Genomic DNA, 17,689 nt, shown 5'->3' on the forward strand with positions numbered 1-17,689 from the left:
TACCCCAGCGCTTGTTAAATCCACCTCCGGCCGCAGCAGCTATTCTGCAGGAACCTGCTCTCAAAAGAAAGAGGAGGAGTCACCTCGGAGGCAGTTTGTAAGGCGAGAACATTTTAATCAGCTCAAATATTCGTTTCGGGGAGGAAAAAGGGCGGGGGGGTGGAAGACACCCCTACACACGATCACAGGCACAAACCCCAGGGCCTCCCCTTCAGCATTAATCAGCTGGAGACGCTTCCGAGCCCTCGCATACCTCCGTGTCCTCGCTGGGGACAGTTGTGCTTCGTCACAGTGCACGCGGACGGTGACCGACACCTTTTGGCACAATTCTCCGACGCCACCGGACCCAAATACGCTCCACGGAGCGCAAATTTCTGGCTGGGCTCGGCTTTTTTGAGCACAAGTTTTTTTCCGAGCCAGAAGCTGCAGGGTCAGGGGAGCGAGGCACGCCAAGAATGCGAACCGAGACTGACACGGCCATCTCCAGCTCTTCCCCCCCCACGGCGCATTAATTACACGTGCTCTTGACGAGCCGGGAGGCTCCGGCACGGCAGGGCAATGAGACATCGGCGTCAGGAGACGATTTTGAGGTGTATTTAGAGAGCAACCGGTGCTCAGCTCCCTCTCCGGTTGCTGCAAAGGCCCCGATGTGGCATTAGAGACGGTAAAAACCCCGTCACGTTTGCACAACGCGTGGCTGTGCGGCGCTGCGGGCAGGCAGCCACCGCTCCCGGGCAGGCAGCCGAGTCAGCTTCACACACCCAGCCTCCGAAAACAGGGAAATAAAAGCTCCGAGCAGGTACCGCGCCGGCCGACGCTCCCCCCTTCGTCAGGCCAAGAGATTTTAACGACCCGATTTGGTGCCACCTACCCAGGCGGAGCACGCTGCCCGGTAGGAAGGTGAAACCACGAGCTGACGTCTTTGGCAACAACTCATTAACTTCCACGGTGGCGCTGGGGTTAACGAAGCCGGGCTCCCTGGACGGGAGGCAGAGCACCCCTGCGCCCCTTTTCCGACAGCCCTGCCAGAGCGGGCTGGATGCTCCCGTAACAGGCAGCCGAGAAGTCAATTTATGTTTCAGCAAGCGATTACCATTTGGTGCTAATTAAAGTGCAAGCTGATTAGTCGAGTAAAACCTTTAATTAGCCCCTTACATCATTTACAGAAATTATAGCTTATTTGCACCGTGTAAGTGCACGACACACGGAAAGGAAGAGCGGAGCGAGCACAGTTCAAAAGAATTACACTTTCATTACGTCCAACTTTATTAGAGAAAATAATCGTTACTTAAATGTCCTCCGCCTGCAACGCAAGCGCCTGAAAACCGAGCAAGAAACTCGCGCCCTGAATCACCTACTCGGGGAGAAGCAGCTTTGAAGGGTTTGGTTTAAAGCTGCAGAAAGAGCACACGAAGGGCTGAGGACTTAATCAGAAATTATCCAATTGCCAGTTAATCAAAACCTACGAAACCAGCAGATCCTTCAGGAAGCCGGTTTGCAAACACGAGCCGCGCCTGCGCCAGGCAGAGCTGCCTCTGAAAACACTAAACCTACCGCGGCTCGATTCGCCAGGCCGACGGCAAATATTCCTTCCTTCCTCCCCTAAGCTCAGGAGAAATCGGGTTTTATTAAATAAAAATGATGCGGCTGTAATTAGGCTGCAGGGAAGCCGTGAAAACGTCCCTGGGATTTCTCCCCGAGCCAGGCGGGACTTTGGGGGACGCGTCCTTCCCTCCGAGCGCCGAGGATGCGGCCCCAAAGCAAGCGATCTCGACGGGGAGGCAAAGCTCGCCGCGGAGCTGGGACACGCAGGCACGTCGGCCCCGCTCCTCGTTTTCCGGACACTTGTTTTGGCTGGGAAAAGGACATCGAACCTGGCAGCGCAGTTGGGAAATCCCTCCGGAGTCAGGGGGAAAGCACACAGGGCGATAAAGGCTGCTCTTTTCCATGCCAGGACGCGAGCACGGCAGCATGTCGGTCCCCTGCAGTGCCAGGAAAACACCCCGTCGACATTCGGAGGGAAACGTTTCTTCTCTGGCAGTGCTAAATCGGCCACGAAGGCTCTACGTAAGCCGTAACCACCAGCCGCGATGTAAAATTACGCTTTCCCCCTCCTCCCCTGTGCCTAACACCCACAAATTCCTAAATTATTCATCGGAAAAGTCAAGCGCGGAGGATCCGAGCCTGCAAGGCGAAAAGCGCGTCGCAGGGACGTTCCACAAATGTGCTCCGGGCCTGCCCCATCCCAAACCTCGTCCCTTCCAGACCCGATCTCCTCTGGCGCTGCTTTCCCCTCCTCGCCGCTCCGACAGCTCCTGAGCGCACGGCGTCCAGATTTCAGGCTGCGCTGATTTGCTCTGCTCACCCCCAGCGAGGTGGACGGCAATTAGCGAGACATCAGCGACGAAATCTCCACCTTTTAAACGGAGACGGACGTGCAAACCCACAGCTCGCAGAGCCCACGCGTCAATAAACGAGTCACCAACGCGGCAACAAAGCGCATTGAATGGTTCGGAGCAAAACCCTGTGATTTTTTTTTTCTATTTTTATAAAAACGGCTTCCTTCTGGCAGATTTGATAAGCGCTGGTAAAATAAATGTCACCTCCGCAAACGTAAATAAAGATAACCGGTATCTGGAAAACATCTGGGAACTCGGAACGACACGGGAGGGGGAGCAGAGAAGTTTCCACTCGGCGGAGGTGAAACGCAACCTGAGCCATCGTTATCCCATCGGCATCTTCCCTGGAAACTTCTGCCACTATTTCAACGCCCAAATGTGTTCCAACTAATTACCTTTCTTTGGGAATCTCAGGGTGGTAACCCCTCAGCAGAGCCAGGAGGTTTCCGAGGGACCTTTCTGAAGGTGGTTATAGCGGCTGCAAGATGACTCCGTGCGACACCGGCCACGGATCCGCGCAGCCTCGTGTTACACCCTCGCCGGCTACCACGTTTCACAGTCCTGTTCCTACGTGGCGTTTATCCGCAGTTCCCAGAAAACCTCCCTCAACCTGCGCCGGGGACAACCCATACATCCAACAGGTTTATTTCTTAACCAGAACTAAAGATACTTGCCTTAAAAGGCTGCCAGGATTAGTTAATGTTTGTACTGGCAGCCAGCAGCTAATTCTTTGGCCACTGTTCAAACTTCGGGGCTTTATTTAAAACCTTCGGGGTTTTTTTTTTTTCCACAGCTCTCCTAAGGTCGGTTGCATCTTCCCCACCGCCGCGCTCCACAGCTGGGTATTCTCAGGAAATCCATTTTGCAGTTATTTACGAGCCTACTGCGTAGGGCGTTGTCAGAGTCCCTCCACAACCCTGCAGCCCACCCGGTTAATTGCTGCAAAACTCAGTAAATTACATGGAAAACACAACTCAAAACAAATCCTGACACTTTTCTCTTTTTGCTTTCGTTTCCCCTCGACAAACAAAGCGCCAACGGCGACGGGAACACACAGAAAACGAAGTGCAGGGCGCTTATCTCCAGCTGCGGATACCTTTAGTTGAGCCAGCACGTGGGCACAGGGAAAGGAGTTACACAAATTAATAATTTCAGGGCCCGACAACTGTACCTGCGTTGGGCACGCGCTGCCTGCGCTCCTGCCTGTCGATTCACCGTCCCCGCTAACAACTTACCCAGGCACTGCCGGCACTGGCAGAGTTTTGGCCGGTGCGGGGACCAGCGCAGCACCGCTACCTCATGTTTACAGCCACGGGAGCCATTTTCGGCTGAACCCCATTTTCAAGGGGCTCAGGGCAAGACAGGGGAGTTACGGCAGCCCCGAAGGACGCCGGCTCCTGTGCGACGGCACCCGGCTGCCTCCGAACGCCTGGCCTAAAGTGGCACAAGACCCTGGAAAAGTCTACCCCAGGGCTCTGCAGCTCAACCGACGGTTAACTCGCCTCGCTACCGGGGAGAGAAGCACCCTGTGAACACTGATGGGTGCACAAAACCACACAGAGCTGAGAACGCAGACAAAAGACACTAGAAAAAAAACAATTCTTGGATGTTCTTCTGTGCTTCCTGCAACCCGCTCCCACTCAGCTGGACCCAGCGTGTTAATGAGCACGTGGGGAGACGGCTGATCCGATTTCCACGCCCCAGAGAGCCGAGGAGGGCTCCAACGGCTTTTCTGGAAGAGCATCAGACACACTCCGGCACGGAAAGACCCTTCTCCAATATCGGATCGCAAAGCACACACGCAGAATAAGGACTTCTGAAGAGCGACGCGCGGTGACGGGAGCCCCGGGGGGAAAGGGCTTCTCCAGGCAAATTATTTTGTCTCTGTTTCCTACCTGCGAGGAAGGGAAAACTCTTCTCCGACTCAGCTAAGCATGCCGGGATCCTCCGGTGAAAGACACTGCGCGAGAACAAGAGATTTCCGTAAGGCTCCCTGACACGCGGCCCAGCACGGTGCCTAGACTGCAACACCCCGTAACCCACAGTTTTGACTATTTTTAGGCCGGGGAGGGCTCGGAGGAAGGCAGAGCCTTGTCCCTACCCTTCCCTCGGCCACCCCGCCTGCTGCCCGCACCCCTCCTGCCTCGCCTCGAATTCCAGGGCTCCTCTCCACGCCTGGGCTCAACCCACCCGCCCTTGCCTGCGCTCCCCTCCAGCCCTCCTGCCGCTCGCCCCGCCAGCCCCGAGGCCTTGGGCAGGCCCCACAGCCCCCTCCCCGGTTTCTCCGCTTTCCCTGAGACCTCGCAGCTCTCTCGTCCCTCCGCTCACCCACCCCCTTGCCCGGCTCCCACCAAGGAGCCCCCCCAAACCCAGCTCCACACTCTCTCACCCTCCCCTTCTCCCCAAGCCCCCCCTCCCCCCAGCCCCCCACCTCCCTCACCCCCACATCCCCCAGCCCAGGGCTCCCCAGCCTCTCCCCCCCCCCCCCCCCCCAGCACCCCCACTGCCCCCTTCCCCCAGGGCCCTCAGTCCTTCACATCACCTTCCCCTGCGCCACTCAGCCCCTCACACCCAAACCCCGCCTTTCCCCTCAGGCCCCCCAAACCCCCCCACCCCCTCAGCACCCTCCCTCCCCACAGCCCCCACCCTCCTATCCCCCCCTTCGGGCCCCCCATCTCCTCTCCCCTCAGCCTCCCAGCCCCAGCCTCCCCCTTCCCCTCACCCCCTCCATCTCCTCTCAGGCCTCTCCGTCTCCCCTCAAGCCCCTGAAGTCCCCTTCCGCTGAGCGCCCCCCGAGCCCCTCTCCAGCCTCCCCTTCCCCTCAGGCTCCTCCACGTCCCCTCCAGGCCCTCGCCTCCCCCTCAGCCCCCGCTCACCCCTCACGACGAGCCCAGCGCTGCCGCTCCCCGCTCCGCTCACTCGGCCGCCGCCATGTTGCGATCGAAGCCGCATCCGGGCACCCGCCCTACCCGCGTTCCCCCGGCAACAGGCACCGCCCCCTCGGGCGGGGCCTCGGGCGGAGAAGGCGGGGTCTCGGGCGGAGGAGGCGGGGCCCCGAGCGGAGGAGGCGGGGCCCCGAGCGGAGAAGGCGGGGCCCGCAGAGCGTTTGACCCCGCCGCGCACCCGTAGAAGCAGTCGCGGCCAGGGAGGGCTAAAGGGGAGTGTGGCCAATCACAGAGCGAAGGGAGGGAGATTGGCGCTCCCGCTGTCCAATCAGAGCGCGCCGCGGCGGGAAGCGCGCTAACATGGCGGCGGTGTGAGGTGAGCGCGGCGGCACCGCTGCCGCTGTCACCGGCGTCGCGCAGGCGGCTCCCCCGCCGGTCTCCGGTGCGGGACGTGGCCCCAGCAGGGGCCCTGGTGGGGCGGGGACGCGGCTGCCGCCCCCCGGGCAGCCCTAACCGGGCGTTTCCCCCCTCAGGCCCCGCCGGTCGCGGTGCTGCCGGCCCGTAGGATGCCGCTCCGCGCTCTGCTGAGGGCCGCGGCCTCGCTGCGCGGCTGCGGTGCGTATCCCGCCTCGCTCCCCGTCCCCCGCCCGCGGCTCCTCGAGCCGCCCCGCGGCCGCTGACCCCTTCCTCTCTCTGTCCTCCTCCGCAGGTGCCGGGGCGCTGCCGCCCGCCGCCGTGCCCGGGAGGCGGCCGGTGCCCCCGTGCCCGCAGCAGGCCGGCGGCATGGCCACCCTGAACCAGATGCACCGGCAGGGCCGGCCCAAGCCGCCCCCTCCCAAGGTGGGGGCCACCTTCGGCCGCCCCCAGATCAAGGGGGTGGTGATCAAGAACCTGATCCGGAAGCCCAAGAAGCCCAACTCGGCCAACCGCAAATGCGCGCGGGTGCGGCTGAGCAACGGGAAGGAGGTGGTGTGCTTCATCCCCGGCGAGGGCCACAACCTGCAGGAGCACCACGTCGTGCTGGTGCAGGGCGGCCGCACCCAGGACCTGCCGGGGGTGAAGCTCACCATCGTGCGGGGCAAGTACGACTGCGCCCACGTCCAGAAGAAGAAGTGAGGGGGGGGGGGGGAGCGGGGACGGGCCCCCTCTGCGCGGGGACGCCGTGCCGGTGGCCCCGGGGCAGGGGGGGGGAGCGTGCCTTTCCTTCGCTGCACCCATTAAAGGTTGTGGCTGTGCGGGAAGCGCTGCGGAGTGGTGTTGGGGGAGCTGGGGGGCGCTGGGGGGGGCTGGGGACATTGGGAAGGAGCCTGGGGGCACTGGGAAGGGGCCTGGGGGGGGACATGGGAGGGCCTGGGGGTGCTGGGGGGACCTGGGGACATTGGGAAGGAGCCTGGGAGCACTGGGAAGGGACCTGGGGGGGGACATGGGAGGACCTGGGGGGACCTAGGGACATTGGGAAGGGGCTTGGGGGCACTGGGAAGGGGCCTGGGGGGGACATGGGAGGACCTGGGGGTACTGGGGGGACCTGGGGACATTGGGAGGGAGCCTGGGAGCACTGGGAAGGGGCCTGGGAGGGGACAGGGGAGGACCTGGGGGTACTGGGGGGACCTGGGGACATTGGGAGGGGCTTGGGGACACGGGGTGGGAGTTGGGGGCACTGGGAAGAGGTCTGGGGGGACATTTGGGGTGCAGTTGGGGGCCTGGGGGGGACCACGGGATATTGTGGGTTGATCTGGGGACACTGGGAAAGAGCCTGGGGGGGACCTGGGGACACTGGGGGGTTCTGGGGACACTGGGAAGGAGCCTGAGGGGGACTTGGGGACACTGGGGGGTGATCTGGAGGCACTGAGAAGGAGCCTGGGGGGGAGCTGGGGACACTGGGGAGGGCCTGAGCGCACTGGTGACACTGGGGGGAGCTGGGGACACTGGGGGGGGGGGCCTGAGGGCACTGGTGACACTGGGGGGGAGCTGGGGACGCCGGACAGCGCGCTCGGGGTAGGAGCCGGGAAGGGGGCGTGGCCAGAGCGCTCCGAGGGCGTGACGGCGCTGTGCCCCGCCCCTTCCGCCACGTGACGCTCGTCAGACCCGCGCCGGCGTCCAAGATGGCGGCGCCCAGGGCGCTGGCGGCGGCGCGGCGGGCGGCGGCGCGGGGGTGGCGCGGGGCGGGCGGCGGGGCCGGGCCGGGGCGGAGCCGCCTGTACGAGCACGTGCGCGAGGGCCTGAGCGCGCGGCCGCAGCTGGACGTGGCGGCGCTGAGCGAGCGGGAGCTGGAGCGGCGGCGGGGGCCGCTGCGGGCGGGAGACCTCCGCGAGATCGTGAGCGGGGCGGGGCCTGGGGGGCGGGGCCTGCCTGCGGTGGGCGGGAGCCGCCGGGAGGGGCGGGTCCGACGGGGGCTGGGGACCGGAGACGGGCGGAGCCTCGGGGTGGGCGGAGTCTGCGAAGAGGGGGCGGATCTGGCTGGGGAGGGGCAGGGCCTTGGGGGGCGCGGTCTGTCTACGGGTGGGCGGGGTCTGCCTAGGATCGGGGCGGGGCTCGTGGTAAGTGGGGTTTGGCCGGGGTGGGGCTGGACCTGGGGTGGGCGGGGTGTTGCGGGGGTGGGTGGGGCCTAGAGGGTGCAGGCGGGGCTTAAAGGGGAAGGGGTGGAGCCCAGCACAAATAGGCGGGGCTTGTGGAGAGGCTGAGAGCTACACACAAGGGTTGTGTGGATCGATGGGGCGGGGCTTGTGCGCGGGAGGGGGCGGGCCCATCGGCAGCCCCGCCCACGCCGGCCACACCCCACCCCACCCAGGTGCAGACGTGGTCCCGCCTGGGGGAGGTGCGGGCCAGCATCGCCCGCCTGGAGGCCGAGAAGGGGGAGGTGGCCCGGGGCGTGCGGGCCCTGATGGTGAGGACCCCCCCCCCCGAGGTCCCCCCCACCCCTGTCCCACCCACCCGTGTCCCACCCACTCTCCTCCCGCAGGCAGCCCACGACAAGGAGACGGCGGAGGCGGTAGGGACCCGGGGCAGGGAGGGAGGGAGGGAGGGGGTCCCAGCTCCCCGGTGTGGGGGGGTGCTCAGGTGGAGGGGGGGGGGTGTACCCCCACCCCCCCCCCCAGCCCCGTGTCCCGCAGCTCCCCGCGTACGCGGCGCTGCGGGCCCGCGGCCGCCAGGTCCGGCTGCAGCTGCAGGCGCTGCTGGCCGAGGAGGCCACCCTGGACGAGAGCTTCTACCTCAAGGCCCTGCAGCTCCCCAACCGCACCCACCCCGAGGCGGTGAGCCGGGGCCGGGGGGGGGGCAGCACCTGGGGGGGGGCAGTCACTGCATCCCCACACACCCCTGACACCCCCTCTTCCCCCAGCCCGTCGGGGACGAGAGCCAGGCCCGCGTGCTGGAGGTGGTGGGAGAAAAGCCAGGTACGGCGGCGGGGGAGCCGTGCCTCAGTTTCCCTGTGGTGATTGGGGTGGGGGGGGGGGGCAAGGAGGGTCCTCTGGGGCTGAGAGAGGCTCAAAGGGGGGGGAGGAGGAGGAGGAGGGTTCCTCCAAGTGATGGGGAGTTCTGGGGGGAGCGAGGAGGCAGGTTCCCTGGGGAGGAGGAAGGCTCTAGGGGGGGAAGAAGAAGGGTCCCTGGAGTGAGGAAGGCTTGGGGGGACAGAGGAGGGTCCGGGGGGCGAGGAAGAGGAGGGTCCTGGGGATGAGGAAGACTTTGGGGAGGAAGAGGAGGGCGCCCGAGGCGAGGAAGGCTCCCCACGCTTCTGTCCCCACAGCGTTTGACTTCAAGCCGAAGGGACACCTGGAGCTGGGCGAGGGGCTGGACATCATCCGCCAGCGGTGAGCACCCATGGGTGCCAGGGCGGGGACAACCTGGGTGTGACACGCGTCCCCCGTGACACAGACGTGTGTGTGCGTGCGTGTGTGTCCCGTGACGCAGGCGCCTGTCGCACGTCTCGGGGCACCGCTCCTACTACCTGTGCGGGGCCGGCGCGCTGCTGCAGCACGCGCTCGTGCGCTTCGCCCTGGCCAAGCTGCTGCCCAAGGTACGTGGGGGGGGGTCTGGGGGGGCCCAGGAGGGTCTGGGGCGGCCCACACCCCCCCTCACACCTTTCTCCCCAGGGCTTCCTGCCCATGACGGTCCCCGACCTGCTGCGAGGCGCCGTTTTCGTGAGTGCCACCCCTGTCCCGGTGTCCCCCCCCCCACCCCCAGCAGCCCTGTGACCCCCCCTGCCACCGTACCCCCCCCCCCTTTGCAGGAGGGCTGCGGCATGCAGCCCAACGCCACCCCCTCGCCTGTCTACAACATCGACCCCTCCCGCTTCGAGGACCTCTGCCTGGCCGGCACCTCCGAGGTGGGGATCGCAGGTAAGGAAAAAACGGGGCAAAACAGGGGGAAAACGGGGGCCGTGTGTCTGGGGGGGGGGGGGCATGCTCCGGGAGCCCTGCTGCCTGCGCCCCCCCAGCCCCATCCTTCCGCTCCAGGGTACTTCATGGACCACGCTGTGCGGCTGGAGGACTTGCCCATCAGGTATGGGGTCCCCAGGGTCCCCCCCCCTTCCCAGGACCCTTCCTTGCTGGGGGGGGGACACCCTGGGGACCCCCTACAGGGGGGGGACACCCTGGGACTAGGGGGACCCAGGCATCCAGGGGGGTCCTCACCCCCTCGCCCCGGCCAGGGTCGTCTGCTCCAGCACCTGCTACCGGGCTGAGACCGACACGGGCCGGGAGCCATGGGGGCTCTACCGTGTCCACCAGTTCACCAAGGTACTGGGGAAACTGGGGGGAAGGACGCCGGCGTCTGGGCAGGGGGGGCACATCGCCCTGTCCCCGCAGGTGGAGATGTTTGGGGTGACGGCGGCGGAGAGCGGGGCGGAGAGCGAGGCGCTGCTGGCCGAGTTCCTGGCTCTGCAGAAGGAGATCTTCTCCGAGCTGGGACTGCATTACCGGTGAGGGCGGGGGGGGGTCGTCCCCGCATGCCCCCCCCCCCCGGGGCGGCGTCACCCTCGCTGACAGCCCCGCTCCCCGCAGCGTCCTCGACATGCCCACGCAGGAGCTGGGGCTCCCCGCCTACCGCAAGTTCGATATCGAAGCCTGGATGCCCGGACGGGGCAAATACGGGGAGGTGAGGGCGACAGGGGGGGATAAATCCCCTGGGGTGGGGGGCAAACCCCCCCCCAGTTTGGGGTCTGCACAGGGTCATCCCCCCATTACAGGCTCCACCAGTAACCTGAGGGCAGATCCGCCCCGCTACAGGGGGTCACCCCCCCCGTTTTGGGGTTTGCTGGGCAATTGGGAGGGGGAATCGCCCCGTTGTGGGTGAGCCCCCGTTGTGGGGGTCCCTGAAGTCGAGGTTGGGGGTCCCCAAACGCCTGCGAACCCCCTTTGTCCCCCCCCCCTCAGATCTCCAGCGCCTCCAACTGCACCGACTACCAGAGCCGGCGCCTGAACATCATGTACAGCGATGGGGCCGGGCGGCTGCAGCACGCGCACACGGTGGGTGCTGGGGGGGGGGCCAACCCCCCCCCCCCTCCTCAGGGGGTCCCCGAGCCCCTCTGCCCCCCACTAACCCCCCCAGGCCCTTCTGCAGGTGAACGGCACTGCCTGTGCTGTCTCCCGGATGCTCATCGCTCTTCTGGAGTGCAACCAGCTGCCAGTGCGTACTGGGGGGGGACTGGGGGCACGCCAGGGTGCTGAGGGGGTACAGAGCTGGGGGGGGGGCTCACCCTGCCCTGCGCCCCCCAGGACGGCCGTGTCCGCGTGCCCCCCGCCCTGCAGCCCCTCGTCGGCCAGGCCGTGCTCGCCCGGCCCCCGGCCCCGCTCCTGCGCTACATCGGCCCCAACCAGCCCCGGGGGGGCCGCGAGGTGCCCTGAGCCGGGGCTGGGGGGGGACAGGACGGGACATGGACCCCGGGTGGCCCCCACGTCGCACCCCAAGCCCGGGGAGACACCCCAGCGTCCCCACGAGGCACCCCCAGCACGGGGTGGGGGGGACACTTGAGGTGGCCCCCGCGCCGGGCGGGACACGGAGGCAGAGAAGGGACGTGGGTGCTGCGGGAAAGAAGATGGACGTCTGCAAGGACGGGGACACGGGACACACGGACACGGACACGCATCCAACAGGGACACACGGACACGGGACACGCATCCCACAGGGACACACGGACGCATTAACGAGCCCCTGCAATAAACACCACCTTCGCCCCCCCCCCGAGAGCTGCAGCCTGCGGGCACGCATGTGTTCCTCCATGCTTTCGCACATACGTGTGCCTGCCTGCGTGTGCGCTCCACGTGCGTTTGCACACGCGTGTGTGCCCCGTAACCGCGTCACTGCCCACGTGAGCGCAGCGCCCAGAGGAGAAACTGGGAGGTTGCTGGGGGGACACTGGGAAGGGGGGGGACACACAACAGGGACCCCGGTGAGGGGTGGGGGGGAGCGGGCTGTGACCCCCTGCCTGGTGCTGGCACCGGGAGGAAGAGGAGGAGGAGGAGGAGGGGGGTGGAAGGGGGGGCTGCGCGGTGGCCGAACACCTCTTTATTTTACAACAACCAATATAAATTCTCTACGCTACAACTGGGATGGGGGGGCAGGGGGGCTGTGGGGGTGTGGGTGGCAGGGTTGGGGTGGGGGGGGAGCGGGGGCTCCCCCAAAGTCCAGCCAACGGCATCGGGAGCCCCCGGATAAATAGGGGGAGACTTGAGGGGGTGGGGGGGGGCAGTGGGGGGCCCGTCAGTCCACGCAGCGCCCGCTGTTGATGACGATATCATCATATTCCTCCTGGGGGGGGGAAAACACACCCAGCACTCAGCACAGCCCCCCCCCAAGTTTCAGGGGGGCTGCCGGGAGCGGGGTAAGCCCCCCCTCATCGGCGTAATGGAGGAGCTGAGGGGATTTTGGGGCGCGCGCTGGGTCGGGGGGGGCACTTACGTCGCTGTTGTCACCCTCGCCCTCGTCGGGGCTGTCCTCGGAGTCGCCGGGGGGCTCCTGCGCCCCGAAATCCCGCAGCAGCTGGGGCAGGCGGGGGTCGGGGCGGTGGCGGGCGCTGTAGAGGGGGGTGTACCCCACGTACATGCGGGCGGCGGGGTCGGCGCCGGCGCGCAGCAGGCACTCGGCCACCTCGGGGCTCTGCGCCTCCACCGCCAGGTGCAGGGGGCTGCGGCCGCAGCTGGGCTCCTGGGGGGGGGGGGGGGGGAGAGAACAGGGGGGGGTCAGGGGGGGCGGGAGACCCCCATGTTCCCCCCCAGACCCCCGCCCGGGGCGGCGCTCACCGCCTTGTTGAGGTCGGCGCCGGCGCTCAGCAGCAACTCCACCATCTCCAGGTCCTTGCGGAGGACGGCGACGTGGAGGGGGGTGTAACCTGCCGGGGAGGGGAGGGGGGGCATCGCTGCAGCCCCCCCCCAGCCCCATAGGGGATCCCCAGCCCCATAGGGGGGGGTTCCCCAGCCCATGTCCCCGTGCCACAGCATGGGCCCCCCCCCCATCTTCCCACACGGCCTCGCACCGCAGCCCCACGGCGTCCCCCCCCACCCTCCACTGCATCCCCACAGCATCGCCCCCCCACCACAGCTGCGTCCCCCCCCCCATGCCACAGCCCCATGGCGTCCCCCCCCACCCTCCTCCGTGTCCCCCCCACCCCACGCCGCGTCCCGTCCCCTTTCGCCCCGCACCGTCGTAGTTGACGCTGTCGAGCTGGGCGCGCGCCTCCTCGTCGCGGGGCGCGGGGGGGTCCGGGGGGGCCCCAGCAGGTGACGGGCGCAACCCCGGCGGCCCTCGCGGCAGGCGAGGTGCAGCGCCGTGTGGCCCCCCCGCTCCTGCACGCACAGCCCCGCGCCCGCCGCCCGCAGCTTCCGCACGAAGCCCGACAGGCCCAGGATGACGGCGATGTGCAGCGCCGTCTGCGGGGAGAGAGACCCCTCAGGGGGTGGGGGGTGCGGGGAGCCCCCCCCCCCCCCCCCAGGCCAGCGCGGAGGCTGAGGGGCACCCCTCAACCTGCCTGCCCGCGCCCCCCGCCTTCTCCGTACCTGCCCCAGGTCGTTCTGCAGGTCCAGGTACTCGGTGCCCCCCGTGTACTGCAGGATGGAGTCCAGGAAGGCCTCATGTTCGTGGATGACGGCCAAGTGCAGGGCCCTGGGAGGAGGGGCAGCGTTATAGGGGGGGGTCCCGCCACCCCCAGCCCCACGCGGGGGTCCCCCAATGAGAGAAAGCAAGAGCAGAGCTGGGGGGGGGGAGCACCCCTCCCTGGGGTCCAGCGTAGCCTCATGTGTGCCCGCGGGGGGGGGGGGTCGATAGGACCCCGGGGGGGGCAGGACCTGCTGTCAGAGCCCTCCCGGGAGCGGGGTGTCCCCCCGCACCGCCCCGGGGCAGGGGGATCCCCTCTCACCAGGCGGGGGGGGTCTCCCCACGGGTGGCGAGGGTCCTCCGTCCCTGGGGGGGGGGTGTGTGTGTGTGTGGGGGGGTCCCGTGTCCGCCCGGCCCCCGCCCGCACTCACGTGTCGCCGTCCTCGGTCAGGAAGCCCAGGACGTGCCGCAGCCAGGCCGCGGGGTCCACGGCGGCCGCCGCCGCTTCCTCGGGGGGCTCAGCGAGGCGGACGGCGCCTACGGCCGCCGTGACAGGGCCCAGGGCCGGGCCGGGCTGCTCGGGCCCGGGGCTGGCGGGCCCGGGGCTGGCGGGCAGCGGCCCCAGCTGCCCCTCGCCCAGCGAGCCCAGGCCGCTGTCGCACCACTCATCGCCCTCGGGCCGCTTCACCTCACCGGGGAGCGCCGGCGCCGCCGCCTCCGCGGCCGCCATGCCGGGCCGCCGGGCTGGGCCGCGCTCAGGCCCGCGCCGCCATGGGGCCGCCGCCGCCGTCCCGGGAAATCCCCGCCGGGCCCGGCGATGGCGGCCGCGCGGGGCCTGCCGGGACCCGTAGTCCTCACACCACTTCCGGGGCAGTGCGCGCGGGGCACGCCGGGAAGCGCGGCGCTCGCCCGCCTATCAGCGCCGCCCGCGGTGCACGCCGGGAGGTGTGGCCGCAGCAGTGGGACGGGCGGCACGGCACACGCCGGGAGGTGTGGCGCTCTCCCGCCTATCAGCGCCGCCCGCCGTGCACGCCGGGAGGTGTGGCTGTGAGGCGCGGGGCACGCCGGGAGGTGTGGCCCGGGCAGCGGCCGGCGCCCATGGCCGAGCCGGACGGTAACGGGGGGGCGGCGGGACCGGGGACAGTGGCGGGACACCCCCCCGCCCCCCCGCTAGCTTATCCCCCCCCCTTCTCCTTCTCCCCCAGCTCCCGGTGCCCGCGGGGACGAGGCCGAGCGGGACGCGGAGTCGCCGGTGAGTGCCCGGCGGTGCGCGTCCCCCCCCCGTACCGGTGGCCATGGCCCCGGTCAGGCCTCTCCGGGGATGGAGCCCCCCCCCCCCCGCCGTCACCGGCTGATCCCCCTCCGGTCTCCCACAGGCCTCCGATACCGAGTCCGGCGCTTCGGGCGACTCTGAAAGTAGGTGCGGGGACGGTGCGGGCCGCAGCGGCGGCGGGGGGGCCCCGGTGGCTGATCCTCCTCTCCCCCCCGCCCCGGTGCAGTGGAGCTGCTGCGGAGCCTCCTGTCCCGGACGCTGGGGCTGGGCGGGGAGAAGCCGGAGAAGGTGCTGGACGAGCTGACACTGGAGGGAGTGAGCCGGTTCCTGCGGAGCGAGAGATGTACGGGGCCGGGGGGGGGAGGTTTGGGGGGGGGGGGCGCTTTTGGGGTGCCCCCCCTCAGCGCCCCATCTTCTCTCTCCCAGGTAAGAACGTCGTGTGCATGGTGGGCGCTGGGATCTCCACCTGTGAGTACGGGTTTTGGGGGGGGGGGGGTGTACCGGCAGCACGGCGGGGGGGGGGTCCTGACGCCCCCCCCCGCAGCCGCCGGGATCCCCGACTTCCGCTCGCCCGGCACCGGGCTCTACGCCAACCTGCAGAGCTACGACCTGCCCTACCCCGAGGCCATCTTCGAGATCAGCTTCTTCAAGGTAAGCCCCTGAAACATTGGGGAGGGGGGGTCCCAGCCCTGCTGGGGGGGGGGTCCCTGCCCTCCCGGGGGGGCTCAGAGCCCCCCCATCCCCTGAGAGCGGCATCTGTCCCCGCAGCAACACCCCGAGCCCTTCTTCGCCCTGGCGCGTGAGCTCTACCCAGGGCAGTTCAAGGTAAGACCCTCCCCAGCCTCAGTTTCCTCTTGCTGCAGCCCCCCCCCCCCAAAAAAAAAAGTCCCTGGGGGCTTCCCCACCCCGCTGCCCCCCCAAACTGACCCCCTGCTCTGTCCCGTCCCCCCCCCGCCAGCCCACGGTGTGTCACTATTTCATGCGGCTGCTGCAGGAGAAGGGGCTGCTGCTGCGCTGTTACACCCAGGTAGGGACCCCCCTTCTGGGGTGGGGGAGTTGGGGAGGGGGGGGGTCCTGGGGGGGGTTGTCGGGGTGCCCCTGACCCCCCCCACCCCGGCAGAACATCGACACGCTGGAGCGGGTGGCGGGGCTGGAGCCCGAGCTGCTGGTGGAGGCTCACGGCACCTTCTTCACCTCGCACTGCCTGCGCCCCTCCTGCCGGCAGCCCTACGGCCTCCAGTGGATGAAGGGTATGGGGGGGGGGGGGGGGGGGCACGCCGTGGGACCCCCCCGGGGCACCACTGAGGCTGGGGGGGTGGCAGTGTGTCCCCGGGCTGGGCGAGGGGATAGCTCCAGGGTGGGCAGGGGGTCCCCATTCTCTGGGATGGGGTCCTAACGGGAGCTTGCTCTCCCCCACGTCCCCCCCCCATGTCCCTCTGTCTGTCCCCCCCATGTCCTCTGTGTGTCGTCCCCCCATCCCTCTGTGTCCCCCCCCAAGCCCCCCCCCCTCCCACTGAGCTCTCCCATCCCCATCTCTTCCAGAAAGGATTTTCTCATCCCTCGTCCCCAAATGCGAGAAGTGCCAGAGCGTGGTGAAACCCGGTGAGTTTGGGGGGGGGGGGGGCGCATGGGGCCCCCCCTCAGCCCCTCTGCTCACCTCCGCCCCCCACCCCCCCTCTAGATATCGTTTTTTTCGGGGAGAGCCTCCCCTCGCGCTTCTTCACCCTCCTGCAATCGGTGAGTGGGTTTGTGGGGGGGCCCTGCAGCCCCCCCCCCCCCCCCCTTCCCGGATCGGGGCTGGGGGGGGGGACACAACACACCAGTGACCCCGCGGTGACGTCCCCTCTCCCCCCAGGACTTCCAGAAGGTCGACCTGCTCCTCATCATGGGCACCTCGCTGCAGGTCCAGCCCTTCGCCTCCCTCGTCAGCAGGTCGGACCCCCCCCCAGCTCCCCAAGACCCCCCCCCCGCTCCCCGCTGCCCCCCCGTGACCGTCCCCTCCCCTCTCTCTCTTCCCCCCCCCCCAGGGTCCCCACCAACACCCCCCGGCTCCTCATCAACAAGGAGAAGACAGGGCAGGTGAGGAGCAGGGGGGCATCAGGGGGTTTGGGGGGGGCTGCTAAAGCAGGGGGGGGCAAATGGGATTGGGGGGCAGGTGCTGCTGCCCCCTCCTCCTCACCCTTGTTTCCCCCCGCCCCAGAGCGACCCCCTCATGTCCCTCATGGGCTTCGGCTGCGGCATGGACTTCGATTCGGACAAGGCTTACAGGCAGGGGGGGTCGGGGGGGGGTTGAGGGGGCTGCAGGGGGTTTGGGGGGGACGGGGGGGGCATGGGGGAGGACTGGGCGGACCCCCGGGGGGCTGGGATGCCTGGCTTCCAGGGGGGGCGAGCACCCCCAGGTCTGTACCCTGTAGGGGGGTGCTGGGGGGTCGGGGACCCCCCCAAGGTGGTTTTGGGGACACCCCCTCCCACGGGTCCTTCTGTCCCCACAGGGACGTGGCCTGGCTGGGGGAGTGCGACGCCGGCTGCCTGGCGCTGGCCGAGCTGCTGGGCTGGAAGGTACCTCCCGCCCCCCCTCCCACCAATTTGGGGGGGGGGGTGGTCCTGGCCTCTGCGCCCCCCCATCCCAGCTGCGACAACCCCCCCCCCCCCCGCCTCACTCACCATCCCTGTCCCTGCAGAAGGAGCTGGAGGAGCTGGTGAAGAAGGAGCACGCCGCCATCGATGCCAAGGCCGCCCGGGAGGGCGAGGGCAAGGGCAAGGCCCGGGGGGGCGAGGGGAAGGCCCGGGGGGGCGATGGCGAGACCCCCGGGGACGCCAGCCAGCGCCAGGGGGGCAGCCGGGACCCCACGCCGTAGCACGGGGGGGCCGTGACATTAAATGGCTGCAGAGGCAGGTTATTGGCCTCGTCTGTTCCCTTCTGGGGGCTGGGGGGGGGACACACAGGCAGACATGGGGGGGATGGGGTTTGGGTGGGAGGGGGCGGTTGGGGGACCTGGGTGCTGGGGGGCGGGGGGGGCCGGGTTTGGGTGGGAGGGGGGTGGTTTGGGCCCCCTCCGTGTCCCACCAGGGAGCAGGGAGGCAGGAACAGGCGGGGTACGGATGCT

At 68.4% G+C, this 17,689-nt stretch overlaps 4 protein-coding genes across 4 annotated transcripts; 3 read left to right on the forward strand and 1 right to left on the reverse strand.

Moving 5' to 3' along the window:
• The first annotated feature begins 5,647 nt into the window (after positions 1-5,647).
• MRPS12 (mitochondrial ribosomal protein S12) lies at positions 5,648-6,400 on the forward strand. Its single transcript, XM_050913972.1, has 3 exons — positions 5,648-5,660; positions 5,818-5,899; positions 5,994-6,400. Exons 2-3 carry the CDS (start codon positions 5,851-5,853, stop codon positions 6,398-6,400), a joined length of 456 nt encoding a protein of 151 aa, XP_050769929.1. The 5' UTR covers positions 5,648-5,660; positions 5,818-5,850.
• A 986-nt stretch (positions 6,401-7,386) lies between these two features.
• Positions 7,387-11,124, forward strand: SARS2 (seryl-tRNA synthetase 2, mitochondrial). The gene is made up of 16 exons (XM_050913969.1): positions 7,387-7,599; positions 8,073-8,168; positions 8,244-8,273; positions 8,395-8,535; positions 8,622-8,676; positions 9,027-9,090; positions 9,191-9,296; positions 9,373-9,420; positions 9,510-9,618; positions 9,736-9,781; positions 9,930-10,017; positions 10,087-10,199; positions 10,282-10,375; positions 10,654-10,746; positions 10,841-10,906; positions 10,996-11,124. Exons 1-16 carry the CDS (start codon positions 7,387-7,389, stop codon positions 11,122-11,124), a joined length of 1,491 nt encoding a protein of 496 aa, XP_050769926.1.
• A 652-nt stretch (positions 11,125-11,776) lies between these two features.
• On the reverse strand, positions 11,777-14,080 carry NFKBIB (NFKB inhibitor beta). The gene is given in 7 exon segments (XM_050913968.1): positions 11,777-12,028; positions 12,179-12,424; positions 12,520-12,608; positions 12,919-12,970; positions 12,973-13,146; positions 13,273-13,378; positions 13,741-14,080. Coding segments are annotated over 7 exon segments (1,014 nt in total). The 5' UTR covers positions 14,040-14,080; the 3' UTR covers positions 11,777-11,980.
• Positions 14,081-14,403: 323 nt separating this feature from the next.
• Positions 14,404-17,471, forward strand: SIRT2 (sirtuin 2). Its single transcript, XM_050913967.1, has 16 exons — positions 14,404-14,423; positions 14,515-14,561; positions 14,686-14,725; positions 14,809-14,925; positions 15,009-15,050; positions 15,127-15,233; positions 15,351-15,407; positions 15,541-15,609; positions 15,703-15,832; positions 16,125-16,184; positions 16,264-16,319; positions 16,438-16,514; positions 16,610-16,661; positions 16,783-16,850; positions 17,075-17,141; positions 17,264-17,471. Exons 1-16 carry the CDS (start codon positions 14,408-14,410, stop codon positions 17,438-17,440), a joined length of 1,182 nt encoding a protein of 393 aa, XP_050769924.1. The 5' UTR covers positions 14,404-14,407; the 3' UTR covers positions 17,441-17,471.
• The last annotated feature ends 218 nt before the right edge of the window (positions 17,472-17,689 follow it).

This window comes from Gymnogyps californianus, unplaced genomic scaffold (genome assembly GCF_018139145.2).
Source record: "Gymnogyps californianus isolate 813 unplaced genomic scaffold, ASM1813914v2 HiC_scaffold_277, whole genome shotgun sequence".
Classification (NCBI taxonomy): Eukaryota; Metazoa; Chordata; class Aves; order Accipitriformes; family Cathartidae; genus Gymnogyps; species Gymnogyps californianus.

What these genes read in the sequence shown, in the direction of transcription:
- MRPS12 (XM_050913972.1), top strand. Translation starts at nt 5,851, where the DNA reads ATGCCGCTCCGCGCTCTGCTGAGGGCCGCGGCCTCGCTGCGCGGCTGC. An exon ending in GGCCTCGCTGCGCGGCTGCG is followed by an intron (nt 5,900 to 5,993) that starts GTGCGTATCCCG and finishes CCTCCTCCGCAG; the next exon opens with GTGCCGGGGCGCTGCCGCCC.
- SARS2 (XM_050913969.1), top strand. Translation starts at nt 7,387, where the DNA reads ATGGCGGCGCCCAGGGCGCTGGCGGCGGCGCGGCGGGCGGCGGCGCGG. An exon ending in GGTGGTGGGAGAAAAGCCAG is followed by an intron (nt 8,677 to 9,026) that starts GTACGGCGGCGG and finishes CTGTCCCCACAG; the next exon opens with CGTTTGACTTCAAGCCGAAG. An exon ending in TGCTGCGAGGCGCCGTTTTC is followed by an intron (nt 9,421 to 9,509) that starts GTGAGTGCCACC and finishes CCCCCTTTGCAG; the next exon opens with GAGGGCTGCGGCATGCAGCC.
- SIRT2 (XM_050913967.1), top strand. An exon ending in CGCTTCGGGCGACTCTGAAA is followed by an intron (nt 14,726 to 14,808) that starts GTAGGTGCGGGG and finishes GCCCCGGTGCAG; the next exon opens with TGGAGCTGCTGCGGAGCCTC. An exon ending in GGGCGCTGGGATCTCCACCT is followed by an intron (nt 15,051 to 15,126) that starts GTGAGTACGGGT and finishes CCCCCCCCGCAG; the next exon opens with CCGCCGGGATCCCCGACTTC.